The sequence below is a fragment of the Pterocles gutturalis genome, unplaced genomic scaffold (genome assembly GCF_000699245.1).
Source record: "Pterocles gutturalis isolate BGI_N339 unplaced genomic scaffold, ASM69924v1 scaffold26979, whole genome shotgun sequence".
NCBI classification, from domain to species: domain Eukaryota; kingdom Metazoa; phylum Chordata; class Aves; order Pterocliformes; family Pteroclidae; genus Pterocles; species Pterocles gutturalis.
Window position 1 is genome coordinate 60174 of NW_010131457.1, and position 22670 is coordinate 82843.

At 38.0% G+C, this 22670-nt stretch overlaps 1 protein-coding gene across 1 annotated transcript in view; it reads right to left on the bottom strand.

The window, feature by feature from the left end:
• The window catches only part of TSHR (thyroid stimulating hormone receptor), a gene marked incomplete at its 5' end in the record, with an annotated part of 42651 nt that extends 25186 nt beyond the window's left edge, over window positions 1-17465 (bottom strand). Inside the window, 4 exons of the mRNA XM_010080620.1 lie at window positions 1861-1935; window positions 2813-2887; window positions 10904-10978; window positions 17394-17465. Coding sequence (XP_010078922.1) covers window positions 1861-1935; window positions 2813-2887; window positions 10904-10978; window positions 17394-17465 — 297 coding nt within the window. The remainder of the gene's footprint in view (window positions 1-1860; window positions 1936-2812; window positions 2888-10903; window positions 10979-17393) is intronic.
• Between the last annotated feature and the right edge of the window lie 5205 nt (window positions 17466-22670).

Here is a 22670-nt window from a genome sequence, read left to right on the forward strand (position 1 = left end):
GGGACTGTAGTGATAGGACAAAGGGTAACAGTTTTAAGCTGAAAGAGGGTAGACTTAGACTAGACATTTCAAAGAAATATCTAACTATGAGGCTAGTGAGGCACTGGAGCAGGTTGCCCAGAGAAGTGGATGCTCCATCCCTGGAGGTGTTCCAGGCGAGGCTGGGTGAGGCTTTGAGCAACTTGGTTTAGTGGAAGGTGTCCCTGCCCATGGCAGGGGGGTTAGAACTAGATGATCTTTAAGGTCCCTTCCAACCCAAACCATTCTGTGATTCTAGCCTCTCCAGCCTCTCCCAGCTGAATGCTACTACAGTATAAGATTGCCAAATCCTCTCTAGGACTAAATAGCGACCAAGATACTTTTACCTTGTGTCAGCCTTCAAGGTTTCATCTGAGCTGCTCTTCCTCCTTGGCTTGATTACAACCCAGAATTTGGACTTAAATTGCAGGGTAGGGCATAGAGGTGGATGTCAGCTTTGTTTTTTGAATGCTAATAAACATTTGGTTTTTTTACAGCAGAACTCTGTTTCTGAAATACCTTTAAGGATAATAGTGGGAGACACCCCCATCCCCAACACCATTTGTGTTCCTGTTCTCTTTCTCCAATAAATTGTTCTGCATTTTGCTTCTAGACATATATTTTTACAAAAACAAAACAAAACAAACGGGTGAATGTTTTTAAATCAGTTAAAGTAAATGGGTTTTAAGGTATGAGAAAGGAAGAAGGTCTTAATGTTATGTAGGGGTGCCTCATGTGAACAAGCCCAACTAAATTAGCAAAGCTTGCTATTAGGAAAATTCTTTCCAGCTGAGGACTTCAGTTAATGAGACATGGCTCCACCTAGGAAGTCTAGCTTAAAAGTAGGCAATTTTCAGTCCTTCAGTGGGACAATAGACTTGTATTTGAAATATGACTTTACAAGTAAGGTTGGGTAAGGGTATTTTGGCAAAGTGTGTTCATATAGGCTTATGCTGTCAGTCTAAAAGAAGGGTATGTATCTCATTCAGCTACTACAAAATGAGATGAGTGACAAAAGGGAGATGGACAGCCTTCCTTAAAGACACACCTTACCAGCCTGAGCTGACCTCACTACTATGCCTGTCATGAAAGCAAGGTGTTCTTGGTCTAGAGACTTAAAACCTCTACTTTATTTCTCAGCTTTGGTCATTTGCTTTATAAGCTCCTCTTCTATTTTCTTTATTAAAACATGAATTGTATGAAGTAATGTATTTTAGATAAAATAAATCTTCACCAAAATCCTCATAAAAATGTGAGCTCAGACAACAGTGAGCTTTTTAAAGATGTAATGATAAACAGTTGCTCTCAGGATTGTCCAGTTCTCCTGCTCTTGAGTCTTTTTGTGCTCAGGGTGGGGTCAGAAGAAAGAAGGCACATAGTGGAGGTTATGATTTGACAATATAGGAGCTCCATGGACACTAGTATCAGAAAATGTGCAGTATGAGCTCACCATGCCAGCCCAAATTTGCTAGAAGAATGTTGTCAGGCTGACTTCATGTTACCAGGCTGTCTGTCAGATCAGGTCCTGTGTGTTACACTGACTGACTTCAGACTAATTTAGGTATTATACAGCCATTACAAAAACAAAAGATCTGTAGAAGTTACATATCATGTGCTTTGGCTAGTTCAACAGAAATGTGTTTGTGTGTCCCTATCAAATTAATAGTGCTAGATGACCTGACATTTTCCAGATCTGGTACTAATGATCATTGAAGTATAGCTTGAGGAGAAGTGCTTTGTCAGACTTATTTGATGTCTTTCTCCAAAAAGAAGCTCTCACTATAGGTTTTTTAGGATCTGAAAATGGCAGTATCCTAACCAACTGTGAGAACGGATACTTACAGTAAAAAGTTCACATCAGATGAGTAGATTTTTGTGATGTCTGGAAATACTTTGAGACCAGTATTAAAAATACCACTGAAAGAGAGAAGAAACAGAATTACATGTACTGGGTCACTGAACAACAACATACAGTGTATTTAAAGGATTCAATAGTGCAAGTCAGTTATTTCATCCTCTCTACTGTCAATCAATTTATTTTGTAATCAACTGTCCACAATATAAGGATGCAAGAACAATTAAAACAATCAAAATACCCAATCTATGATAAATTATAGAACCTAAAATTGAGAACACAGAATAAGACAGCTAAGCAGATCTGCAGAGGGAAGTAGCCTGTGAGGTGGATAGAGAGAAAAAAAATTATAACCTTGGATTCACCTGAGAGATTAAGGCTGCTTCAGGCAATACTCTAGACCCCCAAGTCCTCAGTCTTTCATTGAGGCTAAGAGCTGTTCAAATAACTCTAAAAAGGGAAACAATCAAGTCTTCTAACAGAAATACAGTTAATGCCCCTTATTTCTGAACTCCTGTAGGTGGAAATAACTTAAGAAAATGTAATTCTGAATTTTTAAAACTACTGTCCTGAAATGAAATTGTTTAGACTACTTTTTATTGCTTTCAGATATATATCTTTCCTATTTGCCACTGCCCCCACCACACACACAGAGCCCTTCCAGACTCTTCCAAACATTACTCAAAATCAATAAAGTTATTATCTTTCTTTTCTTTTCTTTTCTTTTCTTTTCTTTTCTTTTCTTTTCTGTGCTATATTTTTGTAATTTCATGGTTTTGTTACTCTGTGCCTCTCTTTAGAAACTCTGTGTGAATATCCCTCAGATATTCATATATAGATGGGCTTGTCACATTTAGCTGGCAGGTGTTCTTTAAAACCCTGTATAAATATCTAGTAAGTATAAAAGATACCAAATATATACAGGTGCCAAATACTTACAGGTATTTCAACAGTGGGAGGTTCTTAAAGGCATCTGGATCTATGTAATCCAAGTTTCTAAGATTTCGAATTTCACTGTAAAAAAAGGGGGAACGTTACCACACTGATCATTATTTATTATTTATCATAACAGAAACCAGAAATGTTCACGTGAAATTTCAGGGAACTAGTTCCTGCAATGAGCTTCTGTACTGGCCAGCACTATCTCAAGGCCACTATGCATTCTGAGCAATCTTACAATAGTTATCATCTGGATAGACGTGGTCTTGGAGACTGGGTAATTGAAGCAAGTGGGGAAGAAGCACTTGAGCTTTTTTATGGATCCTTTGTCTGGATGGTCCTAAAATCAAAGTAATAGCCTATGGTTATGGCTAGTAGTTTGAACATGATGAGAGTTTTGTGTCTACAAAGTTGCATAAAAAGAAGAAAGCAAAATTTAGAGGATTGATGCATAATAATCCTATCAATTTACAATAATCTATTTAGTTTATAATTTTATGTCCTATTTTTCTGGTTACTTCTTTCATGTCTCTAACAGTATTTAGTATTGTTTTTGCTGTTGCTTTTACAGAACTCATCAGTGGATTGAAAAGATGGCTCAGGTCACAACTCCATTCTGAGACTTGCAATGGTCGCACCTTTCATTATATAGCCATGTCCAGCAGCATAGAGGATAGTGTATCTCTTCGCCTTATACTGATGTAAAGTGCAGCATAGACTTAATTCCTTACACCTGCTGTCCACAGTTACGTCTTTAAATAATTTGCCTGAGTGAAGCTTGGTCAGCAGATTTTTTTTAGACTGCACATGCTGAAGAACCAGCCCAACATTAATTATGGCTATGGTCATGCTGGGTGCTTTCTGTAGGTGTGTTGGTGGAGCTGCTGCCCCTCCAGCCATCATGATCATTGCCTGGCATCATGACTCTTCCTCATTTTTCTGAAATCTTTTTCCTTACCCTTCATGCAGTTTTCATCAATCTTTCTCATTTTTCATAGAGTCATCAGGTTTTGGCATGTTGCTATTCATAATATTCTGCATAAATGATTTGGATGAGGGTACTGAAAGCAAGAATTCAAAATCTGCAGATTTGTTGTGCTAAAATTGGAACCACAAAATAGTGCTAGGAGATTCAATCAGATTTTGATTTATTAAGTAATCAGGTCATGAGAGGGCAGGTGCTGTTTAACAAAGGCAAATGAAAAACTAATTAATCTGTGAATAAAAGATTTAAAACTACCAGATGAGACAGTTGGCACAGTAATCAGAGAAAAGCTCAAAGAATGCGAGGAAATCAACGTGATTCAACTGAACATTGGGGAAAGGTTTATGTCCCTGCTGTTCCATTTCCTTGAACTGTAATGCTGGGATTAGGAAAGAAGTGTGCTCTAATACATAGTGTATTTATATTTGCTTTTCATTCTACACTTTGTATTACGGAGCTTTCTTAAAGCTCAAAAGGAAGAAAAGGGCCCACTGTGGTAGACACTACAGAAATCAATAGCAATCAGTTACACAGAACTCTGTAATCAAAATAAATGAGAAGGAGGATGACAGAGGTATAAAAAGGTAAAAGGTGATTTGACCAAAGTGAATGCTATGCTTAAGAAAAAATGTCGGGAGAAAAATCGAATTTTCCCTACTTCTAATCCAGTCAAATGTGCCTCTTGCACTTGACTGGTGGAATATGTGGCCTCTCATTTCATATCCGTAAAAGAAAGAGAGAGAAAGAGAGATCTTATTCTGTTCCATTCATGAACTGTGCCACTGTCTTTGTTTTACACGCTCAGATGTAACAAATCTCAGAGTATTGGAAGGAATCCCCCTAAAATCAGAGATTTAAAGGATATCTATAGCTCTATCAATATTGGAGCCTGTGGAATAAGCCCAGAAGGAGACAGATATTTGAATAGTTCTGATCTCATACGTTAACAGGACAGTGATACACAGTCTGGATTTCATAATTTCTCTTACATTAATCAAACATGAGTAATATAGTCAAATGTGCCTATATGCTATATGATAGTAATTTTCAATTTGTAATCAAAAGATTGTTGTGCAATGTGGATTCCTTCCAAAGGGTCCAAAAACTAAGAAAAGCGAGTTGATTCTTGGTAGATTCATTAGACAGGCTTTGCACTTTTATTAGTAAGCTTTTCTGAACTGGTGAATTGAAAAGATTGAAACTCACTCATTTAGAAAGTTAAGGTTCCTTTGAAAAGCAGCTCTGGGAAAACTATTAGTAGTTTTGTCTGCCTAAAATGCAGATAAAGCCAAAGAGTATACTTAAAAATTTCTAGTAGGCTAGTTCCCAGGTATCTAAGTGCCTACGAGAGCTGATTTTAAGTACTTTTGAAATGGAATTTTGACACACTCTATAATTAAAATTTAATCTTATCATACAAAGATGTAAAAAAACCTAAGAAAGCATCCTTGTTCACCATTGATGCAGAGAGGTAAAAGGTGCCCTGAAAAAACATTTCACTTTGCAGTCCTAACTAAAATTACTTAGACATGTTAATAAGAAAGAAGGATGCTGCTACCTACCCACAAGGTAAGAGAATAATTTGTGGAACATTTACAAAATTATTCAAAGTTACTTTACAAACTATTCGGCTTCTGCTTTATTTTTTAAAGTACGTGAAACCATTAAGAATTGTCTTGTGTGTGCTTTAAAGACTAACAGTATTTTTCATTTTATTTCTGGCACTCAGACTTGTAATTAAAGTTGTGCTAGGTTCACAATCAAACCACCGCATGACTGTCCATGAACAGGACTTTGGTTTTGCTTTTTCAAGAAAATACTTTAACACTTCAAGAACAGATGTGCAGATGAAGTCACTTGTTGATACACATCAAGTCCCATGCCAAGACTTACAGATAACGATGAACCCACATTCAGTGACAAAGATATAAATACTTAATTCCCAATAAAAATTAGTCTAAAAATGAAGGTAATATATCAGTCTAATAAATTAACTAATGAGACATAAGTTCACCAGATAGATAACCTCCATAAAATTTAATAATCTGCTTCACACCCTCTATGACTTTAGTAACATTAAAAAAAGCAGAAACATTTACATATTTAAGTGTCTTCTAAATTTAATTTACCAGATACATCTTTCATACCTGTCTTGCCATATTGATACACCCTTAAGTATGTTCAAGAATGCGGAAATCACAAATCTGGCCATAGAGTCTCATATAAGTGTGTTATGCTGAGATACCTGTGAAGACTAAGGATATCCACATCAGCAGTTCTGAAATGTTTTAAATCAACCCTTTATTTTTCTTGTAGTAACTTGGGAGCCCTGGCTACCTTCTTAGATTTACTTTGCCAGTAGCTTCCTTGGCTACTCTCACTTATATTCTTCCATGTTTTATTATCCCCCTGCAGACAAACTGCAGTCCTGCTAAATACAGCTATCCGTATTATTTAATCTGTGTGCACTGTCCAGCTTTTGCACCGCTAGCACCGGAAAACTGGCTTGGGGTCCTGCCAGTCTATTCCCTACCTCCAGACTGCAGCTTTTAACAAGATTTTTCTGCACAGCACTTGTCCCAGTGCCCTGAAATTCACTGCAGGTATACAGCAGAGACCCCAAATCTCTTCAGTCTCCCTCTCCAGTTGCTTTTAAGACATTTCCATCAAATTACCTCTCCTCTCTGCAGCCCTGTATCCCACAGCTTGGCTGCATGAGCTGTCCAAGACAAGTGCAGCCTTGGCTGGGAGGCTGGCAAAGCTGCCTCGGCCCTTGGCTCCAGCTCACTGCAGCGCACTGCAGAAATGGAGAGTGGTCCCCCCACTGGCTCTCCAAATGATGTTGCATATACAAGGGGAAGCCACTTGAACCATAACCCCAAATGCTGAAAGGGCTTTTCACATGGTTGTGTAAGAGGAGAGAGCTTTTGGAGTGAGGAGGAGAAGGGAGTGGGGAGAAATGAGGAAGACATCAGAGAAGAGTGAGCAGAGACACAGAGAAGGGGAAAAGAAAGAGTGAATTTCTTCTTGGGTTGCTTCCATGGAAATGTTTTCCTGAGAAACAAAGCTTTTTGGTCTAATGCTATCAAACTGCAACTCTACTAAGACAACTATGTTGAGACATCGACTGCTAATCAGACACTTTCACAATTATATCTAGAAAAAATAAATACTTATGCTATTGTGTGAGAAAGAAAGTCCTGAATTTGTAAACATACTGTTTGTTTCCCAAACTTACAAATGCTACAGATAGGCAAACAGAAGGAACAAGAAACCATTGTGAGACCAATTTAACCCAACCGGGGGAAAAAAAAACCACCCCAGACTCTTGGTCCAGGTTTTCATCTTCAGAGAGTGGGAATTTTGCTATTCATTACAATGGAAATGAGATATGGTTCATTAAAATACAGCAGCTGAACAGCATCCTCAGTTTGTAGAAGTTGCTCAGCACTCGAGAAGATTAAGTTCATAAAAGTACGACCTATGCTCAGAGAGAGCTCTTAGGGGAACAGGAGCAAGCTGCATACATGGAACTGAGGTCTGGAGGGGCTAGAAAGTCAGGACAGAGGCACATGGACTGAATGAGGACCAGGAAAATGGAGTGCTGAAGATCAAAACTGAAGCAAACTAACGGGCTTGGCAGACAGGAGTGATGATGATCACAGGATGCCTATTCACATGACACTTGACTCAAACCAAAGCAATTATTTCTTCCCTTCCATAAACGCTAATTTTTCTCATAAGAAGTTCTGTAGAAAAACAAATGTTTTTAAAATGAAACTGTGTGTATAAGCTTAAATTAGGGTAAAATGATTATTTACATAAAACTGCACTTTATGAAAAGTCTGTGAAAAATAACCTATGAAAACTAGACTGTGAAATGTCTACTTTTCAAAACTATTACAGTAACTTCAACCAGCTTTAAAATACCCCATGATAATATTTATCCGGTATTATTTTAGCAATAATACTTTGAAAACACTATGTAAGTGGAGAACATTAAACAAATGCATAGCACAACACATACATTTATCCCTGAATGATCTTCTTCTTTGGAAAGTAAATCAAACCCAACAACGATAAGTGTTAACAAATCAGAGGAGTTATGGAAGCAATTCAGAAAAATGGTCAAATTTGTAAATTGCTTTCTTTTACAGTTTATACGCAACTGCCTAATTTGCCAGATGCCTGGATATTCCCTGATTAAATAATGCATGTGCCTTACCTCCAAACAGATTTTAAAAGTGTGGTAAGCACAGTATTAACAGTAGCCCTTCTTCGTGGGCTGTCTGCAAAGGTTTGGGGTTCACTTACAGCTTTTGTGAGTAGAGTTCTGGTGTCTTGTCCTGAGTAGTATTTTTGGCTCTTGCGCAGAAAAAAGAGTACATCTTGTATGTCTGTGTATAGGGTTTTTTTGGTAGTGATTTGTGAGAAATATAAGGGGATGTATACTGCATTATCTATACCCCTGCATAGCTGATCATGAAACCTTCCCACCGTGCCCTCCCCAAAGCCTGTGCCGTAGGTGCTGTGGATGCAGGTGCCTGTGACCTCTGCTGACTCCTGCCCATGCGTGCGGCTTCCCGGTCACGGATGGCACATCCAGGCCCAAGATCTGGCACAGGTGTGATCATGCAGTGATTTTGGACCTTGCTGGTGTGCTCTGGCCTGACTTCTGGGAGAAAGGGAGGAGCCGTGACACAGAGGCATGTTGATGGCAGGGGACACTGGCTGTCCTCCCAGGCAGGACTCTAAACATGCTTTGAGGGTGGTTAGAGACTAGAAGAGGACATGAGAAAAGGCTTCTAACTCAGATTCCTCACCAGCCCTTTAGGTAGCAGAAAGTAATGTAAATTAGATAATGCTACACAGCATATCACAAGAATGAGTGAAGATGGCAATCTTGGCTTGGAGAACATGTTGGGAGAGCCCCTATGGCCTGCCAAAACAAACAGGTCTCTCAAGTGTATCAATATGACTAGATGTGCTACAAGTGTGGTGCAGGTGTGGATGTAATGCCCTGCAGCCAGCCAGTGGGGTGCTGAACACTGAAGAACAGCACAGATGGCCTCTGAGCAGACTTTGTCCACTGTAGGAGGCACTGGCAACACCAGAGCCCCATCTACCACTCCTTCAAATTAGTCACACATTTAAAAGTGTGCATTTTGTGCAAGAGTTATTTACATTCAAAGGCTTACATTACCTTACCCTTTGAGGGAGATCAGTTTTGTGTTATGAATTAAGATCCTGAGGAAGATTTTTCTAGTCTGTTCTTCACTTTGAATCTAGTACAGAAACAATACAAAACAGCTATCTACTCATCTCCTTTTTCCTCAAGCTGTCATCAAGAAGCCTTTATATTCATATCCTTTAGAACAGACAAGATGCTACACTGCATACTACATGGAAGAATCCTTCAATGAAATGAGATGGCCCAAGGATGTTTTATCGTCTTTAATTTCTAACAAGGTGAATCACAAAACAAGTACCACATGAGGAATTTGTGGTGTATAGTGCCAAATGCTTTATTCATTGCTTATCATATGTGCTGCCAGTAAATGTTTCATTAGAAGTTCATTTGTGTTAAACAAGAAATCCTAAAGATACAACAACTGTGAAAGTGGAAGAGAGGCCATGACGATGACAGGCCTGGAAAAACCTTCTGCAGAAGAGGGAACAGCATTATAACCCAAGTTATCACAACAAAGCCCTCCTGTGAAACTCTTTTAGGAATATTACAGGAGCATGTTATTGGACTGAACCAGGTCTCAGAATCCTGACTTTTAGCTCTATCTGTCAGGTACTGTTAGCAGAGGCACTTCCATTTTCCAGCATTAGTTGCTCTCTATCTACAGTAACAAAATTATCTCCTTTATTAACCTTTTTATTAACCTTATATTAACCTTTCTGTTTTGCACTGTGTAAAGTAAAAGGAAAAAAAATCATAGAAAATAGAGCACTGTTAAGAGATCATCTAGTTCAACCTTTTTCTCCAAGTGAAGATTAAATATTCCTATGGAGTTTCTGATTACACACCTTTAAAGGCCTCCAGTGATGGGGCAACCTCCTCAGAAAAACAATTCTAGTGTTTACTTACACCAACCATAAAAAAACATTTCCTAGAGTCTGACATGAACCTTGCCCAATCTAATTTAAGGTTATTATTACTTTTGCTTTGTCAAACATCAGTGTGGAAAATGGATTGTAGCTTTCACCTCTTGCAACAATCTTAAAAGATATATCTGCCTCTGGCATGTTTTCTTTCTGGACACAAGTGTCTTTCCTCTCTGACAAAGTTTCTGGATCCGTGATGACTGTCAGCGCTCTCCCATGGAACCTCTGTGAACAAAAATCTTGTCTGAAATATGCCAAGCTGCAACTTATCTGAGCTTTACAGCACTTTCCATTCCCTCGTTCAGATCAGTAAAGGAAACATGGAAGACTACCAGATGCAGGATGGATCCTATGAAGCCCTACTCAATACATTACCTTCTCATTTTCACAGGGTAAAGCTGAATGACCTGGATGCCGGTATCCTACCACTTTTGTATTTATCTGCCCCATTGCATCATTTGGTGAGGACTAATCAGAGCAAAAAAGTATAAAAACACTTCCCAGGTGTCTTTGACCATAACACTTCCATTCCGTTTAATAACCAGGCCAAGACTCTTCATTCTACTATTGGTGCACTTTCAGAATGATTACTTGTCATTCTTCATCTCACCAGCTAGTGCCATTTTGCTCTGTGCTCTGGCCCTTCTGATTTTATCTCTGGTGCTTATATTACTTTTTTTCACTTACCTTCAGTAATTTGACAAAAGTAATTCTTAGTGGCTAGTTCACTTCAACTTGCTATCAATCTGTAGTCCCACATATTTTTCACTACGCTTACACTTCTATAGGAGGACACAGAAGAGCAAGGGAACAGAAAAGATGTGGGGAAAGAAAGCAGAAGGGAAAAAAGAGACTGACTCCATATTACAGAGAAAGGAAAGGAGAAAAGGAGTATGTAGCTACAAAGAAGACAAGAATGACAACTCAAACATTTCCACACATCCATAAATTTATTTTATCATTGTGTACATTTACTTAATTACAGTACTTACATATGAGTGACTTTACTTAAACTGCTGAAGGAATGAGCCTCCAGACTCTGAAGTGTTTCATCAATGGAGATGTAGCTAAACACCAGCAAAGAGAAAAAGAAACAAGCCTCAGACATTGGTGAGCCATGGCTAGTGCCCATCGTGCCACTGTATTTTTCCTTTCACTCTTTTTCTCATTCAGCTGTTGTGACACTGCCAGACATGCTGACAGTGTCTGAGGGAGGAACTTTTAACAGAATTTTGATTTTGACTGATTTCTTAGATGCAAACTATGCTGCAGAATACAGTTAAATAAAAAAATAACAACCAACAACGCTATTAAGCAGCAAAAGGAAACATCCAGGTTTCACCTTTCAGAATCATATTTCTTCCCTTTTTCCCACTTAAGATCACCTTGGAGATCACTAAGGGGCTCTAGCCTTCAGGTAAATTGGCATATTTCTCTATGCCAAAGAATTATAAAGGAAAGAAAAAACCACAGATGGTCCTTGGGCCAACACTGCAACAACTCCTGCAGTTTCTCTAGAGACGGACAGATCATCAGGGCAACCGATGCTTTGATATTGCTGAGGAAAAAAATAGGCTCTAACATTAATTTAGAGAGAAATCTCTAGCCATAGAGTGAATGTTGTAAAGGATGTAAGGAGTAATGTGGCTTAGACACATAACCAAACAACAAGCTTAAAAAATATTAATTTGCACACAGGTTAGCCTGAGTAGCATAGGTACTGCTAGTGATCTATTGAACTTTACGAGAAAAGAGCTCTACAGAGTCTCTCCGCCATCATTAGGAGGATGATGATACTGGAACTACTGTTAAAGGCTTTGAAGTGTGAAAAAAGGTGCAATAAAACTACTGCATATTTTCAGAGTAACTGACTTATTACTGGTTGGATTAAATTATCTGGTTCTGTTTCAAAATATCTCTCAGTTTTAAAATTTACTCCTACTGGAACAGCATTTAAAAGATGTACTCTTGTATTTTATTTACTTTTCTAATATTTTATATCACATTTCTAATCTATAGATCTTTAAAAATAATTAGAATACCTTGCATATTCATTAATTTTATTATTATATTCTATATTATCATTAAAATACTTAAGTATTATCTTTTAATACTCTTGATTGAAGTTACTGACTCAGTTTTTAATATTTTGCATGGTTACACATACCCTGAGCAACTTGATCATTATTTTAAATGCACAAAATTAAATTGATTAGAAGAGTTTTAGATGTCAGTTTTAAATGTCAAAATAAAATAAAATGTAATAATAAAGAGATTGTATCATATCCCTTTCCTCCTCTTTAATCAGTAGGCCTGCAAAGACCTAGAATCAACTTAAATAACATCCAACTGGTATTTTACATCAATTCTAATTGAGTTGTGTACATTAAACAAAACAGAAAATATTTTTAACATTCTTTCATTTTTTTTCCAATTACAGTATTAACAGCAATAACAGTAAATAGCAAATAGCAAATTCAAATATGATCATTTACCCCAGGATAGCTTTTTAATACAATCAATTATGGATCAGATTATTTTTTGTGGAAATCTTTTAGAACATAAATTTGTATTACTTTCAATGGATATTAAAAACCACTTAAAATGTTTTAAAAAATTGGAGGCAATACTTTGTGACCAGCACATGCTCTAACACCAGCAGATGACTAATACCACTAACTGCTCCAAGAGAATTTATGTCCTCTCTGTATTGGAGCAAAAAGAATATTACCTGAACTAATTTTATCTCTTCTAAAATGGATCTACTTTTTATTGGTCACTTTGGAGATGTATTCAACAATATTTGAAAAGATACCAGAAAACTAGCTAGTAGAGATTGTGTGACCAACAGATTCTCTTTCCACAGTAATATTGCTTTTACAAAGCTATTTGCCTCTTCCCAAAGGAAGAAAGAAAATAAAAGAGGAATACAATAAAGAAAGTATTTCCAGTCTGTGCCTCTGTGATTGAGTACTGCACAGTAAGAGCTTTATGTGAGATGCTTTAATTTTGTTTTCCTCCAAGCAATAAATGTCTATTGCCTAGGAAACTGGAGTTTCAGTCTTAAAAGAAAATTAATTATTCCATTTTAACAGAGCCAACGTTTTAACATACCAAAAGATAGGTTACATCAATGAGACATTAAAAAAAAAAAAGTTGCTCTATGTCTCAAAAAGTTACATATAAATCAGCTTGGCAGAAAATGAAATGAAAAACAGATAATGCACAAACATTGCATCGCTATGCCAAGCAGTGGTGGCTGAGAGTACTTTTTGTGTGCTCTGTGATCGAAATGGGTCACCTTACATCAGGCAGGCAAGTGCTCTTTTCTCACACATGAGAAGAGGCAGAAGAGCAGCAACAGGGATTCTTCCTCCTCTCCCTCACCCCTAGAGCCACCGGTCCCTCCCCACCGCACTGCAGGCTGCATTTTTACTACACTGCCTGGCTTGGAGCTGACTGAGTTACAGTTTTATATCTTTCAGATGCAGTATGAAAGGGGGAAGGAAACAGCTTCTTTTCTTTGTGTGTTGACCTCCACTCTTCTGCTTCATAAGCAGATGTATTTGTGTGTTTTAATTAAACTGCATCATCACTGATAACGGGGAAATAAGTAGTTTTATTTGCATTAGTGTCATCTAGATAAACAGCCAAAAACCACACAAACACATTCAAAATCATCTCTGAAACAGGCAAGTCAAACAGAAATGTGTATTAATGCTGCATAAACCTTTACTTCCAAGTGTTCAGAGTGCCTCTGAAAATCTTTGGGCTCTGGCTAATGAGCAAATAACACAACACATTAAATGTGAGAAATAAAAATCACAGCAATCAAAACTGGAAAGAGGAGTTACATCAGAAAAAGAAGGAAATTGTGTTTAAATTCCCATGTTGAAGGCGTGTTACAATTCAGCACCTTCTCTCCCTACCAGCTGTGTTGAATTTGCAGGATTCCAAAATGCCTCTGACGCCCACTGCAAGTACAGTCATAGCTTAAACACCAAATGCACAGCTTCGGAGAAAGTCTGCTTGCAGATAACTCTTTAATCAGCATTGCCTATTCAAAAACAGCCTGAGAACACAGGATTTAAAGCAGATAGGCACATGGCAGTACCCACAAGGCCCTCTCCCTGCCCTCATTCTCTTCCTTCTCCCTCTCTCCCCCTTTCTCTGCTTTTTTGGCAGCCTCAGCATCCCTTGCGTTGCTGTGTTGCTGCCCATCGGCTGCCCCTGTTCCCCTCTGCTGCTGCTGGAGGGCAGCTTGGTGATGTGTGGGGTACTTCATGAGAGGACAACCAGGAGCATCTAAGGCAATCAAAGCCCTGACTTGGGTCTGTATTGTATGGGCTGGCACTGGGGAGCAGGGGAGGGGCAGGAGCACTGCGGTGCAGATGCATGCTAGGTGTTGGGAGCCATGTGGTGGCACCGGCTGTGGGACACCGGTGTGCACAGAGTGTGAAAAGGCACTGTGTTGCACAGGGAAATACAGTTCACAGGGGAAATGTGGTCTGTGTGGGAGTGCTGGCAGCAAACACTGTGCAAGATGGGGATGCTACTTTGTGTGGAGAAGCTGTGGAGAAAACTGCTTGGGGAGCTACAGGTCAGGTGTCTGCGAGATGCTCATGAGTGTGACCCCAAATGTCATCCTGAGCCCAGGAAAAAGGTTCCTTATCCTTGACCTTAAAAATACTGAATGTTCAACCTGTCCTAAGTCAGCAGGAGATGGAAATAATGGGAAAAGCTCTTCCACCAAGACTTCGTGTATTTGCAACTTTAATGATGTAAACCAGAAACTTCTCTTGCATCTGAACACTGTACAAAACTTCTTTCCAGTGCAGTGATGCATTTCTGACAGGAATTTGCTTTGCACTTGAGCATTTCATGGGAATGCTTTTTTGTTTCATTCCTGTGTCAAAGGAGCACAGTGAAACAGTCTCTACTTCTGGATACCAAAAGTACATAGATATGCATTAATTTAAAAGAAACAAAATTTCTCTAAAGTTTTTGCTTAAACATAGTTCATAAAGAGGACAACTAAATTTTCTATTCACTATAGAGGAAAAAAAGGTTTATTTGTGGAAACTATGTAGTAGAAACCATATAGCAAAATGAAGTGCTATATTTGGAACAGTAAACACAGCCTCCATCACGCTATTGAAACTTCAGAACATTTTCAAGATGAGTTTACAAAGCAAGGAGTATCTGGTAATTTTCATGGTTCATGGAAATCATGGGTTGGGAGAAGCAAATGAGACGTGGTACATTAGAGGCCAAGACACACACAAGAGTGGTAGTTAAAATACAGGTACTGGTTTCTTAACCCAAAGTTGATATCAAGAAGGTGGGACTTCATGATTTGTAGTAGTAGTTATGCTATGAGAAAAATCCAGAAGCGCATTGACACTATTGAAATTTAAACCACTGTCTATTCTTCATAGGTTTTTAAAAATTAACAGGAGAAAGAGAAATGTGGTAATGCAGAAGGCATAGCACAGCAGGAGAGAGAGTGTAATGCTACCACATCAGGTCACAATTTTAGGTAGGTTACTGCTATAATAAAATATATCTATGCTATATTCCTACACATAAATGTGGAGTAGTGGGAAGGTAAAACTCCGTATTTGGATAGTCTCTTTGAAAAATAATTTGGGGAAGATATTGAGATTTGTTTGCTCAGATAGCTTTGAAATCACAAACCAAATAAACTGACACGGATGTCAACATACTACCTTAAGATGTATAAAAAGTACCTATTTATCTCGTTCAATGACACAAGGTCTTTGTAATTTTTGACTTCCCTCTTCACTGAAATGTGATCAAAGCATGCAACAGAGCGCTTATCTGTTACCATGTTACTACCAAAGGGTATAGGCAAAAGATTGTCATTTACTCATAATGCCCTTGCAGACTAGGAGGCTGGGTGTCCTGAGCCTATGAGGTCGTTAAGTGACCTGGGGACAGGCAGTGTGAATACCTCTTCCTCACCTCTGGTCCCATGAAGGTTAGGAAGACTGGGTGTAGCAGCCTTTTGGCCACTGAAAGTTTTTTGGAGGCTAGGCATCTTTAGAGAAGAGTTCACTGAATTCTTCAGATGAACACCTATGCTTTTATAAATTCAAAAATATTACAATTTGGGAATTTTAAAATCTGAAAAGCCTCTAAGCAATGGATTATGTGTCACTGAAAGTCAAAGAAGATTTTACATCCTTCTGCAAAAACTCTGTTTTGAACAAAGTTTATCAGGTTTATATATGATACTGCACAACATAAAACAGACATTCTCCCCCACCAAAAACCCAAATAAATATATCATCTATCTGATTAAACTGACATGGTAAATGAGGCAGCAGATATTCTAGAACAATCACTTATAAGGATTTTAGAAAGTCATTGTTTCAATGTACCTGGATGTAACTATATATATTAGACAGACCTTCACATCCCCCACCAAAGTCCTCTTTCATGAATTCTTAAACAGTAGCCCATTTCCGTCGCTCAGCTGGATTTGAGACTTGAAAGGAATGTCAACGACAACAAGAAGAGCTCCTATTGCTACATTAGTAATAAAAAGCTGAAAAGAAAAATGTGGGCCTCTTGCTGAATGAGGTGGTTTATTTAGTTAACAGTGGACACAGATAGAGCTGAGCACCAGGCTGGATAAAGCCCTGAACAATCTGGTTGGACCTTGTAGTTGGCCCAGCTTTGAGCAGGTGGGAACTAGAGGCCTCCTGAAGTCCCTTCTAAATTACATAACTCTGATTCTAGGGAGTGGATCAGGAGATGGCAGAGAAGTTCCCTGCATCAAATAGTCATGCACGGCATGATAGATTATGGGCCAGCCACCAAGAAGAAGAAAAAAAGGTGGGACAACTTTTGTCTCAAGACTGTTGACATCAACAAGCAGTGCAGTCCAAGGGTAGCCACTTTCAATGGGACAAATGCTGATGTGAGGCAAATGGGTAGAGGCTGCTGGTTTTGCATTTACAGTTTGTATCCATGCATGTGTTTACACACAAAGGAAGTGATAACAATGGAAGTCCCCCTCACATCACACAAATACTAATGTTTTGGTGAAAGTACATTCCTAGTTTAGAAGTGCCACAGGGTCTCCAATGAAATGAGTTACAAATCATCCTGGGAGCTGGAGACAAATCTTTAGCCAGGACCAGCAATAGAGTATGTTAATTTGTTATGAATGAAATAATTTATCATATTTTGCAAACTGAAAAAAAAAAGTTTTATCACATCTAGTTCAATAAAGGTATGCTCTTATCCAAAAATGCCTCATGTGCCTTCCTATAGCTGGTTCAGGTTGTAAACAATTGGATGATTACCTGCAGTTCTAAAATACAAGTGGTGAGGTAACAAAGGTGCAAGAATATTCTAATTTCATAAGATTTTATACACAAAAATATAATTTTGGAGAATGAAAGTGATTTTTAACAAATGAGCTAAAAGAATAATATCAGAAACAGAACTTACATCCTAGAGATGTTGGGGAGATTGGAAAAAGCATCACTTGGAATTGTTCTTAGATGAGTCTCCGTAAACCTCCTAGAGAAATAAAAGTTTGGTGGTTAATATCCTTTGATAAGTACAATTTAACATTAAAAAATCCTACACAACTCCAGCTTTGCCCCAATATTTCTATTCTTATCTTCCCTTTTCCCAATGTTTCCGTTTTTGCCTCATTTTTATTCCTGCTTCATTGTGTGGCTTGGTTTGCTTGGTGTGCTCCCTCGGTCTAAATTACAGCCTTCTTCATTGTCTCTCCTAGGAACTCAGCATTCAGCAGTAATGATGGATCTTCCACAACTCCAGAGCATGACCAGCAATCATATTTGCCCACTGCAGTAAATGAAGTATTAAGAGTATAAGCATTCTTTTAACCATGTCAGGCTCCCCAGAAATATCCCATCCCTCATTCCAAGCAAGAAATTCAGGTATACCAGCCAAAATTGAATTAGAGCTATTGCATACTACCTCCACAAAATTCTCTATACACAGCATTCTTCCTCCCTAAACCTCTGATGTGGGGATGGCATGTATATTGTTATTTTTTTAGCTTAAGCCCAGTTAAAGATGCACTTCAGGAGAGAATAGAATTATGTATCTTACCCATCTGCAGGAGGTTTCAGAAAAACAGGCAATATTTAAGGGAGATACATCAACAGCCAAGTTCTTAACAGAATTAATCTCTAGCAGACTGACTCCTCCAAAAATGGAGGAAATGCTTTTGAAAATTAGCCTATAATGTCTGTTAAACTTAGTTACAACCTGTCGTTGCTGGATGGGGTAATCTTTGGTTTTCCAGCACATCAGGGAATACACTTACATAATTTATAGGCAATGAATAGTCTGAATAATAATCAAGAGTGAATGAAAACTTTTCCCATAGATGTTGTTTAAAAGAAGTACAGTAAAAGAAATAAACAAATTAGGATGATTCCCTAATTCTGTTTTCTGTTTCATGTGAAGTATCTGATTATAATGATTATATTTGATTTACACAGACAAAAATATTATCATTTTGGATTTATCAAGCTTCTGGAACTTGCATACAAGAAATAAAAATATCTGTAGAAATTCTTAAAACTACCATCTTAAGTAAAAATATATATTAAGAGAATGTAAATTTCTATCATCCCAGGGGAAGGCTCTGTCTACTCTGTCTGCATTAGGAGGAGAAAGCAGTCCTAAGGCTTCTCTCTCAGACTGTTAAAACTCAGAAGCCAAGAAAAACATAGTTTAAGCCACTTCAGACTATTCAAACTCACTTTTAACCTGTTTTATATCCCTCTGGTCCTTTGTTCACCTGCAAAATTCTGACTCACACTACAGTTACTTCCCATCACCAATCGTCACAAAAACTAGTACTTAACCTGTCACTTACATATAAATCCATGTTCCAGAAAAACAACAATTTAAACAACATCCTAAGTCTCTTCTTGACCTCCTGCTCTTCTGTCAGACATTCAGCCCTCTCCATTTTTGCCAGATAATGAATGGAGTCAGACCCATCACTCATGAGCTACATATGGGCTAAGTGAGCTCACATTAATCCTTTTACTGACATCCCATCAGAAAAGCCTGGAAATTCTGGATAATATTTATGAATCAATTATATAAAAGTTGCTGTATTATGAAATGACTCTGCATTTATAGATTTCTAGACAAGGCTCCTAATATGTCAAGAATAGGCACAATGAAGAAAATGAGACCTAAAGACTATCTTTTGACTGAATGGCTGGTAAATTTATTACATGGGCTGGAAGTGGGAGTATCATATTTCTTCATACCAACATTTTGCAAATATGACAAGAAACCATATGGGGTACAGAATGTGTTTATAAACAGACTCATAAAGAGGAGACAGTGAAGTATAAAGAAAAAGAAATCTTAGGCAGAAGAGACAAAATAGAACATTTCATGACAAGAACTTAGTTGGAGGTGAAACAGTATCAGAGAAGATCAGCAAAGCCGAGAGGCTCCAAGTTCATTAACACACCTACTACATAAACAACACACTGAATAATATAGCATGTAGCATATAGTGAAAAGTAATTGATGTTTGCTAGCTGCCATTCTTCAACTACTTGCTGTATTAACAGATTGCTGACTGAGTTCAAAGAGTCCATGATTATGCAGACCATGAAATGGAGTCAATGCAACAGGCCTGGGGTCAGAGCCAAACTTTTTTGTACAACCACCTGCAAAGCTCCAGTTCTCTCCGAGTTTTAAAATCCTGTGGGCTGATACATTATGGCTAATTTTAAGCCACCTCATAAAGTAATTTAAAACTTTGCAGAAAAAAAATTGGTGCTTTAGTCCCTGTTTGCCAAGTGTGAGTCTGTAGATAATTATTGGTCCGGGACCACCAAGCACCAGTGGTGTATAGAAGGCTGTGGGATGGACAGTAATTCTGCATCCTTATCAGTTGCCAAGTCAAGGTTGGCTCCTTTGAGGCGATGCCTGCAGTTTCTTGATAGCCCATCAATTAGTGTAACTGATCAGGCTGGTTTCTTGTAATTATTTTTTCATTCTTGTTATTGTTTCTCTGTGACAGCTGTGTCTCTGTATGTTTTGCTTTTTGCCACTCTTTTCCTTAGCATCCCATTTGATAAGGTCCTTGATCAGGTAACCTTAGGGGAGCAGACACTAGGTTTTACCCCAGAGTCCCACACTTTTTCTTTTCACTTGATCCTTTCAATGCACAATGATGTACTAAATAACTCCACCTTACATACAAATTTGTAAAACAAGCCTCTTCTCTTGGATGAGTACAAGGCTTGATGGTTCTTTCTTCTTTTCTACTGTCTCTTGGACTTTGAATCTACTTGCTTCACCGCAATGGTTCCACTGTCCCTTCTCATGGACCACTGCTGCACCCAGACTCACAGAAATCGTCGGTAACAAGGGACTTGACTTCATGCTCCAGTAAACAGCAAAAAAGGAAGCCCTTCTTGCTCAGCTGCAGCCTGTCTGCAGCAATCCCTGCAGCTACTCTGAAGTCCTAAGTAAGGAAGCAAAAGGCATCTAGTTGCCCATGCCAGCGCTGAGAGGACATTATCTTTTAGCAGGCGCTGGAGGCAAATAGTGAAAAATCCAAGTGAAACTAACATTCTCCTCAAATATAAATGCTTTCACATTTTCTATATTAAGAAACATATAAATATAGGTCTAACTATATATACATGATTTTAACAACATCCTCAGTAGTATCTGTGATATTACTTCAGTAGAACGGGGAATTAAATATATATTTTACATACTTAGCCTCTAAGATCAACTTAATACAAAAAAAGTGTGTTACACCAGAGTTAAAAGACTCTGTTTTACAAGATTTCAACAGTCTAACAGACTGATTCTGTAAGTGTTACAGTTCACTGCATCTTGAATTGCTACTGCAGTCAGTTTTCATTACATTGTTTTCTTTTGACATTAAATTTCCAACCCATTCCACTTGAGAAGCACACAACAGCCTTCTCCTGAATTGAGAAACAGAGCTTATTGACATAACTGTAAAAGGAAAGAAAAAGCTTACGTATTATGAAATATTGTAACTGGTAAGCAATTGTTCAGAGAGTATTTTGCAAAAAGCTAATAGTAATATGTTTTCTGTTGGTATCAGTTAAGAAGGTAACTTTTCACAAATCTGACTCATACAGACTTTTCATATATTTGCAGAATCAATAGATGTTTGATATTTTCCATTAAAGAACAGAACCTCAAAACAGTCTAAAAAAAGTGATTATATTTGGAAAACTGGACAATCTCAGGAAGGGGTTTAAAAAAATCTAAATGATCTGCCTTCATCAACTGTGATGGAATAATTTCACGTCACATGTAGTACAGATAGCCTACTGTCAAATGCTGATCTGCCAACATAGGGATGGGTAGTATGCAGTACAATCTCAGTTCCTCAAAATCTTCAAACATGTGCTCTTGTATTCTGCTGGGCTTAGCCCTCATACATCCTCATGTCCACAGGATACAAATTAAGAAGTCTCAAAAGCCCTAACACATTTAGCTGTGAAATTGCTAATGGCACAGTAGTTTGTCAGCCACCCTTAGGTGTCTCTCAAGTGGTAGGCAAAATTCTAGCAAATAGAAAAAGTATCTTGTTTTACTCAAGAATTAAAAATGGTTCCATCTGCAAAAAGCCCATTTTATGTCAACAGCTTCTGCTCTATTCTTTCTATTCTATTCTATTCTATTCTATTCTATTCTATTCCATTCTATTCTATTCTATTCAAGATTCTGCAATCCAGCCAGTGCCCTAATACCCAATTCAATGGAAAATAATGACAGGATTTTTGCAAAATCCAACACTACTGACTCAAGTAGAAGCAAGGATAACACCTACAGAGAATTCACTACAGTTTAAACTTCAACATAGATAACGAGCTGCTGACACATGCTAAAAAAAGATCGGTTCTCTCTTGATCTCAAGAAAGTGAGTGTGATCTGCCTGGATCTAAAGAAAGTATCATAGAGCAATTTTATGGAAATCTTTTTAACTTGTTTTGAATTAAAACCAAACATACCAACAAACGTAACAAAGTATATGGCAATTACCTCTAGTATATCCCCATTTAATTAAAATTGTCTTAAATGGCAATATTTAGGAAGACAAGTTGAGTCACACAGCACAGAAAGTTTCAGCTATTTTCTCTCATGGATAAGGAGATACTTAAATACAGAGATTGAAGTACCAATAAAGGTAATTGTAACGAAACCTAACACTGTAAGCTAGCATGTCAACTGTATAATTATGTGCCATTCATGAAAGAGTTAAACTACCTAGATGGCACAATATGAAAACTCTTTTAAGGCTACCTGTTAGCCACAGGTAGTAAGACAGACCTCAAATATATTGTCTCTGCTCTGACCTCTTAAGCTTCTTCCCAGTTTTTCTTTCTTCTATAACTTTAATTAGATCACTAGATTTCTCTACTTAATGTTTTTAGCATAATGGCAAAAATTTCTGGACTACTGAAGATTTCAATCACCTCTTCCTCTGGAGAAATAGTGCAGATTTCTCTTCTGGTTTTGCCTCTTGGCCCTGGTATCTAAGAGAGAGTCCCATGGGTAAAAGAATATTTCATACTTAAGACTTATTTCTGACAATTATTAGTAAAAACAATACTTTCCTAAAAACATTGGCATACTTGCATGTGATGGGTTTGCCCTTGGCTGGGGGCCAACTCACACATACCCCTCACCCAAGGCCCCCCACCCAAGGATAGGGGAGAGAAT